Source organism: Mercenaria mercenaria, chromosome 11, assembly GCF_021730395.1.
Source record: "Mercenaria mercenaria strain notata chromosome 11, MADL_Memer_1, whole genome shotgun sequence".
Lineage (NCBI taxonomy): Eukaryota > Metazoa > Mollusca > Bivalvia > Venerida > Veneridae > Mercenaria > Mercenaria mercenaria.
Window position 1 is genome coordinate 19,101,054 of NC_069371.1, and position 12,728 is coordinate 19,113,781.

A 12,728-nucleotide genomic window follows, 5' to 3' on the forward strand; every position below is an offset into this window, starting at 1 on the left:
ATGTTGTTGACATATATTATAGATGGCTAAATTTAAACAAAGGGGAACAACTTTTGTTAATAATTGATGCATTTAAACAAAAGGAAGGAACTTTTTAAAAATTTGTTTTAAATATCAAATCAAATAGTTGATATATAACAATTTAACTTTTATTTTGAATCCATACAGCATAAACAGTATTTCTTGTATACTTCAGTAACAAATTTCTGTTAGTAGTATACTTCAGTAAAAAGTTGTATTAGTATTTATTCAATAAAATTGCATTTTCATTTACTTTGTTCTTGAAATATGGTAGAAAACATGTTTTGTTTATTTGTCTGTGTACTAGAGAGCATTTCAATTAAGTATTATTGTTAACAATGCATTACTTCCACCTAAAGTAAACAATGCTTTGTATTTTTTGGCAGCCGTCTTTTATTTTGGCAGCCATTTTGGATTTTGTCAATACAAATGATAGACTTATTCCAGGTATTATATTATGATATTCTACTAATTCCCATGTGCATGCTTTTTGCATGTTTTACATAGCTGTTTAATGATTTCCTTAATTTTTTCATAAAATTTTGAATTATGGCGGCCATCTTGGATTTTGGCAGCCATTTTGGATTTAAGACGCTGCTTCCCACTCTTAAATGAAGAGTAATGTATTTATCTACTACCATGCCAAGTTTCATGCTTTTCACAAAAAGTGCACAATTTGACCCTTTTTAGGAACGGATTTCTTGGACTAAAAGGCGACTTCCCAATTCAAAAATATACTATTTTTTCCCAACAGTGGCAGAGATATTTTCCAAAATGCAAGGTAAAATTTCCCCAAGATTTTGTTTACATTTTAGTATATCCAGAGGAAGCGTTTGTCTGGTATCAATTTTTTGCCACACAATAGCCTAACAGCCCACAGAACCAGTTGTGACACATTGCCAGTCAAATACATTATGATCCGTGGCCTGGATTTTTATCCAAGTTTCAGGGGAGCTAAATTTGCTTTGTTTTTCGATGTTTACTTTCGGTTGATAATTTTTCCCAAAATGAACAGTTATCGCGCATAAATTTCCCAATTTGAAAGGCCAAGGCCTCTTCCCAATTTCCTGATGAAAAGCCCTGGAATCATTTGACCTAGAACCTTCAAACTTCATAGGATGATAGGACTTAAGAGTAGATGACCCCTATTGTTTCTGGGGTCACTGGATCAAAGGCCAAGGTCACAGGGGCCTGAACATGGAAAACAAATTCTGATAAATAACTGGAGAACCACTTGACCCAGAATGTTGAATCTTCATCTTGGGATGATTGCACATGCAGAGTAGATGACCCCTATTGATTTTGTGATCACTCGATTAAAGGTCAAGGTTACAGGAGCCAGAACATGGAAACCATTTCAGATCACTAACTTGAGAACCATGTGACCCAGAAGCTTTAAACTTCATAGGACTTACTGAATAGATGTCCCCTATTGTTTTTAGCTCACCTGTCATGTAGTGACAGGGTGAGCTTTTGTGATCCCCCTTCGTCTGTCGTCCATCCATCTGGCCACAATTTCTTGTGAACACAGTAGAGACCACATTTTACAAGCAGTTTTGATCAAACTTGCACAAGACTTGTATTGGCATGATATCTCGGATCCTTTCGAAAACTGGCCAGATCCCATCATGGGTTCTAGAGTTATTGCCCCTTAAAGGGCCAGAATTTGCGTGCGTGCGTCAACAATTTCTTGTTTGCACGATAGTGGTTTCATTTATGATTTTATTTTAACCAAACTTGCACACCACTTGTATCACCATAAGATGTTGGTTCCTTTCTTGAACTGGCCAGATCCCATTATAGATTCCAGAGTTATGGCCCCTGAAAGGGCCAAAATTAGCTATTTTGACCTTGTTTGCAAAGTAGCAGCTTTATTTATGATTTGATTTTTACCAAACTTGCACACAACTTGTATCACCATAAGATCTTGGTTCATTTCTTGAACTGGCCAGATTCCTTTATGGGTTCCAGAGTTATGGCCCCTGAAAGGGTCAGAATTAGCTATTTTGACCTTGTCTGCACAACAGCAGCTTCATTTATGATTTTATTTTAACCAAACTTGCACACAACTTGTATCACCATAAGATCTTGGTTCCTTTCTTGAACTGGCCAGATTCTATTATGGGTTCCAGAGTGATGGCCCCCTGAAAGGGCCAGAATTAGCTATTTTGATCTTGTCTGCACAATAGCAGCTTCATTTATGATTTGAATTTAATCAAACTTGCACAAAACTTGTGTCACCATAAGATCTTGGTTCCTTTAAGTTTCTTGAACCGGCCAGATCCCATAATGGGCTTCAGAGTTATGGCCCCTGAAAGGGCCAAAATAAGCTATTTTGACCTTGTCTGCACAATAGCAGCTACAATTATGATTTGATTTTAACCAAACTTGCACACAACTTGTATCACCACAAGATCTTGATTCGTTTCTTAAACTGGCCAGATCATCATGGGTTCCAGAGTTATGGGCCCTTAAAGGTCCAAAATTTGCTATTTTGGCATTTGCAGCCATATAGAAACTTCATTTATGGTTTGATTTGATACAAACTTCTAAAATATCTTCAACAACAATAAATCTTGGATTCCATGACGAATCTATCAGATCCAATTGTAGGTTCCCGAGTTATATTATATCTGATTACCTCCCCTGATTGTAATCAAAATGTATTTATATCAGTATGTACTTATAGGACTCATTTGAAATTTTATTATTGTCATTAGTTGGACTGAGACAATCAGTGTAGATAACTATGGACTGATTTTATGTCAAATTACCTCCCTTTATTTAAAATTTAAATGGGTATATCTCCGTAACTAATGAAGTTACTGATCTGAAATTTCATTTATGTCAACAGATGGACTTGGACAATCAGTGAAGATACATATTGACTGAATTTATGTCAAATTACCTCCCTTTATTTTTTATCTAAATGAATACACCTTAGCAGCTTCTAATGAGATTAGTTTGAAACATTATTTATGTCTTCCATGGTAAGAAATAGTCATACTAGATAACTCTTGATATAACATTTATCGATATGAATACTTTACTAATATATTGTTGTATAGGCTTGTACTCTGTATCTTTTACATGCATATACCAATGCATGATTACCTCCCCTGATTTTAATAAAAATGGATTTATCTCTGTAAGTATTTATAGAACTCATTTGAAATTTCATTATTGTCTGTAGTTGGACTGAGGCAATCAGGGTAGATAGCTATGGACTGATTTTGTGTCAAATTACCTCCCTTTGTTTTAAATTAAAATTGGTGTATCTCAGTAACCAATGAAGATACTGATTTGAAATGTCATTTGTGCCATCAGATGGACTCGGACAATCAGGGTAGATAACTTTTGACTCAATTTATGACAAATTACAAACTTGGTATGGAAATTGGCCCTGACTAGGTCAAAAGGGACTGTTACAAGAAAATGTTTATCGTGATGATATTTAATGTGTATGCCTTATAATGTGCTCTATGTCAGAACTTGATCATATCATTTTGAGTAATGGTACTCAGGTGAGCGATACAGGGCCATCATGGCCCTTTTGTTTTGGGTTACTCCATCAAATGTCAAGGTCACAGGTGCCAGAACATGGAAAATCATTTCAGAGGGGCCATATACATGGAAATCATTAACAATCCATAACTTTTGAACCACTTTACCCAGAACATTGAAACTTCATGAGATGATTAGACATGCCAAGTAGATGATCCCTATTATGTTTCCATCACTAAGCCACTTTAACTTCCACTTCTGTCCTCTGTTTACTACTATGCTTTGGGGGAGAATGTCCTACCTCAATACAACAATATGCAGGGCCCTCTCTACAGTTTGGGGGATTGGGGCCGGGGCCCTTCGAGGGGGGAATTTCGCGTCATTTTCAAGGGAGGGGGGAATTCATTCTGGAGATATGACATCTGATCATAACCCCTTGAATTAAGGTCAATTGAGTATTACAGATATCAAACTAATGTGAATATATCTGAAGTATTGTACAGAACATAATCTATTGAAAACAGGCAACTTTTATTTCTTTTATAAAATCAATTATGTGACATCCAATCGAGGTTCACATGTCGATCTTTTGGTCCTTTAGGCCTTTGAAGTGGTAACCGGAGCAGGGCTTCCCTTCATCGTATCTACCTGATCGTGCATGTCTGGCCCTGGTGAAACAGCGGTGTCCGTGACAGTAGTTTGTTTTTTGAGGGCATGCTGCTTAAAAAGCAAATCTACCTTTGCGCATTTCACCCCTGTTGCATCCGTGATCTTTTTACGGTATGATTTTGCATTATGAGACATTTTTTTCAAAGGGAAGTAACTTTGCATACACGAATCCGGGGAACTGAAAAACGCGCGTATTATACGGATCAGTAAAACTTTATCAGGCCCATTAAGTTTCGAGACGCTCCTAAGACTATCGGGTATCAATTTTTTCTTGAATTTTTTTTTCTTTCGAGGGGGAATTTTTCTATACTTGGGGGGAAAAAAACATACTATTTCAAGGGGGGAATGGGGCCGGATTTCGGCCCCAAAAATCGGCAAATGAGGGCCCTGATATGCTAGTCTTGTTTTAAGGTTGCACAGCATTGAATGGGAACATCTTTAAGGCTAGGTCAGAGCCCAGTTGTTTGGAACTTTAACCAGCTGTTAAATCCACTGCCACTTAAATCTTTTTTCAAAATATTATTAGTCTTGGTGGTGAACACTGGTATGATATTTTGGTTTAACTGTGAAGACATTTTATGTTCATAATCCTTAAGTCATAGGTTTGTTAGTCCCCTACAAGGGGAACACCAGAGGAGACTATAGGAATGCCCTCTATATGTCTGTCCATCTGTCTACAAATCTGGATCCTGCAATTTCTCAAAATGTATTCAAGCTAGGTTCATAAAACTACCAGAAATGGTATGTGAATAGAGGGCAGTATGTAGATTGTGCACATACATGACTTACACTTGTAGGTTATAGGTCAAGGTCACTATTGAAGGTCAAGTAAAAATTGTTTCCACTTCGTAACTTTTATATGCATTGATGGATTATCTTTGTGCTATATACAAATGTTCCCCATGATGAGACAATGTGTCAACACATGGTCTTTGCTTGTTGGTTTATGGTCTCTGCTTAAGATCAAGTAGAAATTTGTTTCCACTCCATAACTATTATATCGTATACATGACCGATGCTTGGTGGTCAAAGGTCAAGGTCACTATTGAAATTAAAGTTGAAATAGTGTTTGTTCCTTAGCTTCTAAATGCTTTGAAGCATTTTTATATACACTCTCACACATTATGTTCCCCATTTAACTTAGATGATGTTTTGCTTGAGTTGCTTACATGACCTATGCCTGTCAATCAGAGGTAAAAGTTACCATTGAAGGTCAAGTATAAAGCTTTCTGCTTCATAGATTTTAATTGCATTGAAGGATTTTTAATTACTACACAGAAATGTTCCCCGTGGTTAAACTAGTCACTTTGTGTTGCACACATGACCATGGTTGAGTCAAAGGTCAAGGTCACTGTTGAAGGTCAAGTGATTTTGTTTTTGCTCATTAACTTTTATGTGCATTGACAGATTATCTTAGTACTGCGCACAAATGTTCCCCATGATGAAACATTGTGTTACGTACATGATCTCTGTGTGTAAGTCAAGGTAACTGTTGCAATTTAAGTAAAAATAGTTTTTGCTTTGAAGCATTTTTAGTCACCTAGAGGGGACTTTAGGAATGCCCTCCATCCCGTCCACCTACCTGTCTGCAAATCTGCCTCCTGCAATTACTCAAACAATATTTGTTGCCAACAACCACAAGGGACGTACACTAATCAAGTTTTCCACCGGTAGCGGACTTCTGTAATGCCACTGCAATATTCATTCATTTGTTATACTAAGTCTTCTAAAATGTTGAAATATAACCTTAAAAGTTAAACTACCGTTAGCTTAATCAAATGTTAAAACGGTTATGCCTTGTATGAGAACTGAATCTACGAAAATAGAGTTTTCAGCATTATTCATTGATATTTCTGCTGCTCTACTGACTGTACTAATTATATGCCAACAGTATGTTTGCTCTGCAGTTTTACCCCTTTGGATGTTTTTAAGTATTTTGGTACAGACATTATTAAATTTTTAGTTAACAAGTGCTAAAGTGCTAACTCTTATTACATACTTGTTTCAATTCCCCATTAAGTTACACTGCATGGTCCCAAAAACGTCAATATTTTTCCATACACTGACGCCTGAATTTCATATCGGATGCGTGACGTAATTCAGTGTGTGTTGTTGCACTATTTTTTTCTTTTTAGTTCAGTATTGTGAATCCTGTTCAGGCTATTGAACATATTTATGATATTTACATTATACTTGTACGTAGGGCTGGGTACCGCCTTGAAAAAAAAACCGTGGTATACCACGGTTTTATCCTAATTACCGCGGTATATACCACGGTATACCACTATAATTATCGTAAGACTTAAGCTATGGTAATGGTCATAAAAATATTGAAAAACTCTCAGAAATACTTAATTTATTATGAGCAACAACGAAGACTAGTTACTCGACTAGAATTTAAGAAAAAAAAATACACTGGAATATTAACTTGACTAATGACTAGTTAGATTAATGACCTTAGTATTTTTTACCAGCATGTATTCGTCGGAAGACGCCATATTCTCTCTACGGAAGCACTGGGTCACATGTATATAGGTTGCGCTTGTTTGAAATTCGATTCGTGCACCCGTTTGATAAACCAGTAACGTTTACAAATAGTATGAAGGCTTCATCAAATCGTTTTCAAACAAAAAATAAATTTCGACTCAACATTTTCCATACTATTTATTTCTTTTTTAGTACATGAAAGTACATACTGGGATATTTTAAACTATCATCATTTAAACAAGAAGTCGGGACTCGCTGAATTTACCAGACTCAAAGTAAAGACAAGTGCGCCCATGACGTCATCCATCTATACGGAATAATCTGGAGGTTTTCGAAGGTTTTGATTGGGGATCACGCGGTCGATCATACATGTTCAATTACACCATTGGGTGGTTATTTTTGGAAACTAATAATAGTAGCATGGGAATTTCAGAGATATAAATCGGAAAATCATGCATGGTGTCAATTGCTGTTATGGAGGGCTACATAGACAATGTAAATTAAACATAAACAGAAGTAGGGATAATGTTGATAAAATACCGGTATTCCCCGATGGTACCCCGGTATCGTACCACGGCAAGATGGTACCACGGTTACCGGTATACAAGTAATACCGCGCACCTCTACTTGTACGTGTAGATGCGTATGTAATAAAAAGGTTATTATCTTTGCATCAGGAAATATGCACTCGTTCTTCAGCGGAAGAATATTGCGCTCCTAAAGTTGCACAATATTTCCCAATACAAAGCTAATAACCTATAATTATTGTATTCTTTACTCATGTTTATTTATACAAATAATTTATTGAAGGTCGAAGTGCATCGTGGGTTGAAATAGTACCAGAGAGAGCCACTGTAATACCCGCAGTCACTCCTGTTATAAGTGAGTTACTTATTTCATGATAACTACAATTTGTGAAATTAAGATTTTGAAAGTTTTTTTTAACAGATTAAAATACAAAATTGAACTATTTTTTACAATTTTACTTTCTGTGAAGTGTTTTAATGTGTGGACATGAAATTCTGTGGTTTTGGCAAAATCAGCTACATTATATTTCATGGGGATATGATTTCAATTAGATACTGAAAATGAATGGGAGTTTCACTTGTTCATTTGAATTTCATTTCATGTATTTACTCAGCTACAAAATCCAGGAATAGTAGTTCAGGAATATATAATTATTAGTTTTCTATTCAGGATTAATAGCAGTAATTCAGTCAAAAATATGCTTCTATGGTGAGAACGAAAAAAGCCAGTAATAAATTGATCCTAATTTTTTCTATTTGCATGTAAACTAAAGATCAAGAGGACGTTATTTCACTCTTGTAATATATTTTACACAAAAAAATAAGACACTTTCACAATTATATCCACACTTCTTCGAGTTGTTTACATGAAAATGAAAGTAGTGTGTTAATTTATTCTGGACACTGCAGATGTGATTCTGGAATGTGCAAATATGAGTGTTACAAAGTCCTGACTACAGTGGACTAACATTTCACTGCATGCAGTTCAACACCCCTTTTTTCCTTAATTTTTTAAAGGAACTGTATTGATATTTTGTTGAAAATAGGTCTATGAGTGAAAATCTTAGAAAGTGTACCAAAATGGATATGAATTGACTATTACTGCATTGATTCCTCACAAGTATAATTAATGAATTCACAACATTAAAACTTATAATAATTTCAAAGAATTGAAATAATCTGAAAGTAAAGTCTGTTGAGTCATGTGTAAATACTGCCTAAGCAAGACTTAAGATTAATACATTAATACCATCAAATGATAGTAAGTGATAAATTTGTTAATTCATTCTGATGCAATGTATACTTTCTTTATACTTTATTTTTAATTTTCAGCTGCTGCTTCAGTCGAGAATATATATAAGGTACATTTGAAAATTAATCAGTGTAATCACAGCCAGTCCATTATAGCCTGACCCCTTACAAAGGATACAAGATCTTTGGTTAGGAAAGGCACAATTTCTAAGGATGTCAGGGTTGGGTGCGGAGGTGCACGCCACCTTGGAAAATTTTTGTCAAGCGAGTGTTGAATGGAGCAATCAGAGTAAATTTGAGCATAAATGTTTTGACATTTAACCTTTAGCCTGCTGGCGGCAAGTGATTCTGCCTTTGCGACCTGTGCAGACCAAGATCTGCCTGCACAGGCTGATCTTGGTCTGCACTGTTCGCTATTCATGCAGTCAGTAAATTTTCAATGAACAACCCTTCAGATAATGAATGGTATTGCCCAAATTAAGTAATGGGCCAGTCCATTTTAGAAATTTAGCAGGCTAAGTAAGAGTTATGAAAAAGAACTTAATATTGCCCCAAATTTGTCTGTTTTTTGGTCCATGTACTTCAGCAATTATATAACTGATTTAACCTTTTTGCAAATGAAGTAAGAATTTTTGTGCTCCCTGAAAATTTTGCGGGGGAGAGGGGCACTTGAGTTGCCGTCCATTCATATGTCCAAATTTGTGTCATGCATATCTGAAAAATTATTTGACTTAGAGTCATCAAACTTCACAGGATTGTTATTCAGCATGAGAAGTTGGGCACCTGGCATTTTAATTGGGATTTTACACAACTAGACCAGAATTATGACCCTTTACTTAGTCAAAATTATGCATACAGTGACAGGTATTGGGGCACTAGTGTCATATGGACACATCTAGTTTTTATACCCACACAAAATGAAGTTTGGTGGGGGGTGTATGTAGGAGTGAGCTTGTCTGTCGGCCCATTGGTTTTCATGGTTTCCAGACAATGACTCATGACAGGCTTGACAGATTTAAATAAGTTTTGATACACAGGTGTAACATTAGAAAGTACAGGTCAAGGTCGACTGAGGTCAGTTGGTCAAAGGTCAAGGTCACTGTGACCCTGAACAGTTAAACAATTTCTGGATAACTTGAGAGAACTTGGACCTAAAATTTTAGTACACAGGTGTAACATCATGAAGTATACAGGTCAAGTTTGACTTTGAGGTCAGTATGTCAAAGGTCAAGGTCACAGTGACCCTGAACACTTAAATGGTTTCTGGATGATAACTTGCGAATGCTTGGGCCTGGGATCATAAATTTTGGTACAAAAATGTAACATCATGAAATACAGATCAGGTTTGACTTTGAGGTCAGTGGGTCAGAGGTCAAGGTCACAATGACCCAAAACGTTTAAATGGTTTCTGGCTGATAACTCGAGAAGGTTTGGGCCTAGGATCATGAAAATTGATAGGGAAGTTGGTCTTGACCAGCAAATGACCCTTAATGATTTTGAGGTCAGGAGATTTCAGCTCAAGGTCATAGTGTCCTGGAACATTTAAACGGTTTTCGGACAATAACTTCAGAACGCTTGGGCCTAGGATCACGAAACTTAATAGGGAGGTCAACTGGTCATGACCAGCATAATGACCCCTATGAATTTTGAGTTTGAAAGGTCAAAGGTCAGAGTAACTGTTTAAACTTTTCCTGACAATAATTTGAGAACGCTTGGGGATCATGAAACTTCATAGGGTGGTTGAGCATGATCCCTATTGATTTTGAGGTCAGTATGTCAGAGGTCAAGCAAGTTTAGCTTTGACAATGGCTTTAAGTTCTGTGACAAGGACGTAATGTGGGGTTATAATTCGTCACTTCAGTGACAACTCTAGTTTGTTTTAAAATTACAGATGTACAATTTTGGGCTAAACAATGTATGTTTAACTGGTTTTTAGGAAGCATAGTTATTAGCCCCTTAACACACAAACACCTATCCTATGATTATACCCAATTTTAGTAGTTTGTAGTCAGATTTTCATGACCTTTTTGCCATCTGATATATTTCGTTAAGCTTTTTCAATCTTTCAGTAGATGATAATGAACTTCATGGCTGGTTTCTAAGTTCTAGACCGATCTGTAACTTTGAAAAATGAAAAAGTAACAGTCTGAGAAAAAGAGAAAGAATGTAAAATATGTGGTCAGAAACTGAGCTTTATAACACAGATTGATATTAAGAATAGTTGTTCATATTGTGGGTTTGTTCTGGATTGATTAATATGTTATCTGGGCATTTACCCCCTTTCCCCCCCCCCCCCCCCCATGCGCACCTCCTGTCCCACTATCTATTGAAGTACAATCATCAACTCTTCTCTCTTTTCTTATAGTCACTGTTTATAATGTTATAATGAAACAGAAATAATGTTAGCATACTTACTTTTATAGAAACACCATGTCATGTGAAAATTTGTTATAATTTACTTTTGTCTGTATACTCACATGTTGCATATGTAACTTGAGTTAATAAAGTCATGTTCTGTTCTGTTCTGTTCTGATTAATTTAAAGTTATTAGGGGATCGATCCCTCTACAGTAACATGCAATATACACCGAATGAGGTATATATTATCGAATTAAAAAATGTGGTCTTCCGGCACTTGCACAGAGCGTCTGACTTCAGATTTTTTGAAAGAATACGGTTTTTCCTTATGCGTAATAAGCATCCACATAACTTGTCTGAACCACAACATCTTGCACGTCAGTACAGATATGGGCAGTATTGCTTTTTAGTCTTTTTAATATATCTTTAAATGGATACAAACACATATTTCTGGGCAAGCTGATGGACAGTAACAATACCAGGTTGAGGCATTGCCTTATTTCTTAATATTACCATTCAGTGAGGTCTTCTTGAATGACAGTTTGACCGGAGTGTTTGTGCAACATTAGAGCAAACTGAAATAAGCAGTCAAACTTTTATTTTACAGGTCAGACGACATTGGATTGATTTAGATATGCCAGTAGATCAGTTTAAGCTCGGTGTGTTCATGATCATTTTACTGCTCAACTTACTTGTTGTTGTTGTCTTAATTTTCTGCAGGGTAAGTTTATGGTTTTGATTTCATAAAAAAATTCTATTGTAAAACAGAACTTCATTACTTCTTTATTTATCAGTAAAAATTAGTAATTAGTAACAGTTCAGATACATAAATTTGGCTGAAGTCTTGTGTAATAAGCTGCATAATCATCTAAATTGTATTTTAGAGATTCAAGGCAAGGTTTCAGCTTGTGTACTTAACTGTTTGAGTGAAGCTACATGTTCATTTATTGGTAACTGCCCTAAAACTTCTTTTGTTGCATGCAGGAAAACCCATTTTGCAACAATGTTATTATCAGTTATACAGCTCATAAATGGTTAAATTCATATTCATTTTGAGGACCATGTAAGGTCCAGAAAGTAAACCTACATGATGTAGGTTGTGCGTTCCACTTAACTCTTTCCTTTTAGTAAAATGAGATAAATGTAAATAATATGAAACATGAACATGCAGGTGTTTACAGAAATCCAGCATAGCCCTTACAGAAGAAAAAGGCCTGCTGCGTACTCTTGCTGTGTACATACAGCGTATATGATGCGTACATGATGTGTACTGAAATCAATAGTACGCAGGATATACACCGCACATACACCGATAGTACGTTTGTAGTACACTTTTGACATGCAAATGAGCTCTGCCGCGTACTACTTGCTGCGTACATGCTGTGGACTACATAGTACACAGGATGTACGCTGGAGGAATTTAGTATGCGAGAAATAGTACACAGCATGTACGCGGCACATACACTTTTCACATGCAAATGAGCCTGCGGTGTACTACCCCTGCGGCGTACATGCTGTGTACTCCTGCGGCGTACATGCTGTGTACTTTCCTGCGGCGTACATGCTGTGTACTCCTGGCCCGAGTCCTGCGGCGTACATGCTGTGTACTCCTGCTGCATACATGCTGTGTACTCTTGTGGCGAAACTGCTGTGATAATGTAAATTCCTTCCCCCACCAACTTTCGTAGCAAATGCTGTTTCATTGACAGAAAAAAACATAACAAAGTTAAGTGAACTTTGCATCAATAAGTATTTACCCCTTACCAATAATAATGAAAATTTGATGTTATCAAATAAATTAGTATGCTTTTCTCCATCCACTTATCAATAAATAAATCAATTTTTGTAGCTTTGAAATTTGGTAAACATTTGAAGAAAATGGCGTAACTTGCTAAAGGGAAACAACTTTAAT

General features: G+C 36.2%; 1 protein-coding gene across 5 annotated transcripts in view; it reads left to right on the forward strand.

Annotated features, from left to right (window-relative positions):
- Nucleotides 1-12,728, forward strand: part of LOC123532250 (uncharacterized) — a 53,871-nt gene that overhangs the window by 18,980 nt on the left and 22,163 nt on the right. For all 5 annotated transcript variants that reach the window (XM_045313641.2, XM_045313642.2, XM_045313640.2 and 2 more), the window contains exons 6-8: nt 7,492-7,563; nt 8,541-8,569; nt 11,424-11,537. In XM_045313641.2, the coding sequence (XP_045169576.2) occupies nt 7,492-7,563; nt 8,541-8,569; nt 11,424-11,537 (215 nt within the window). The remainder of the gene's footprint in view (nt 1-7,491; nt 7,564-8,540; nt 8,570-11,423; nt 11,538-12,728) is intronic.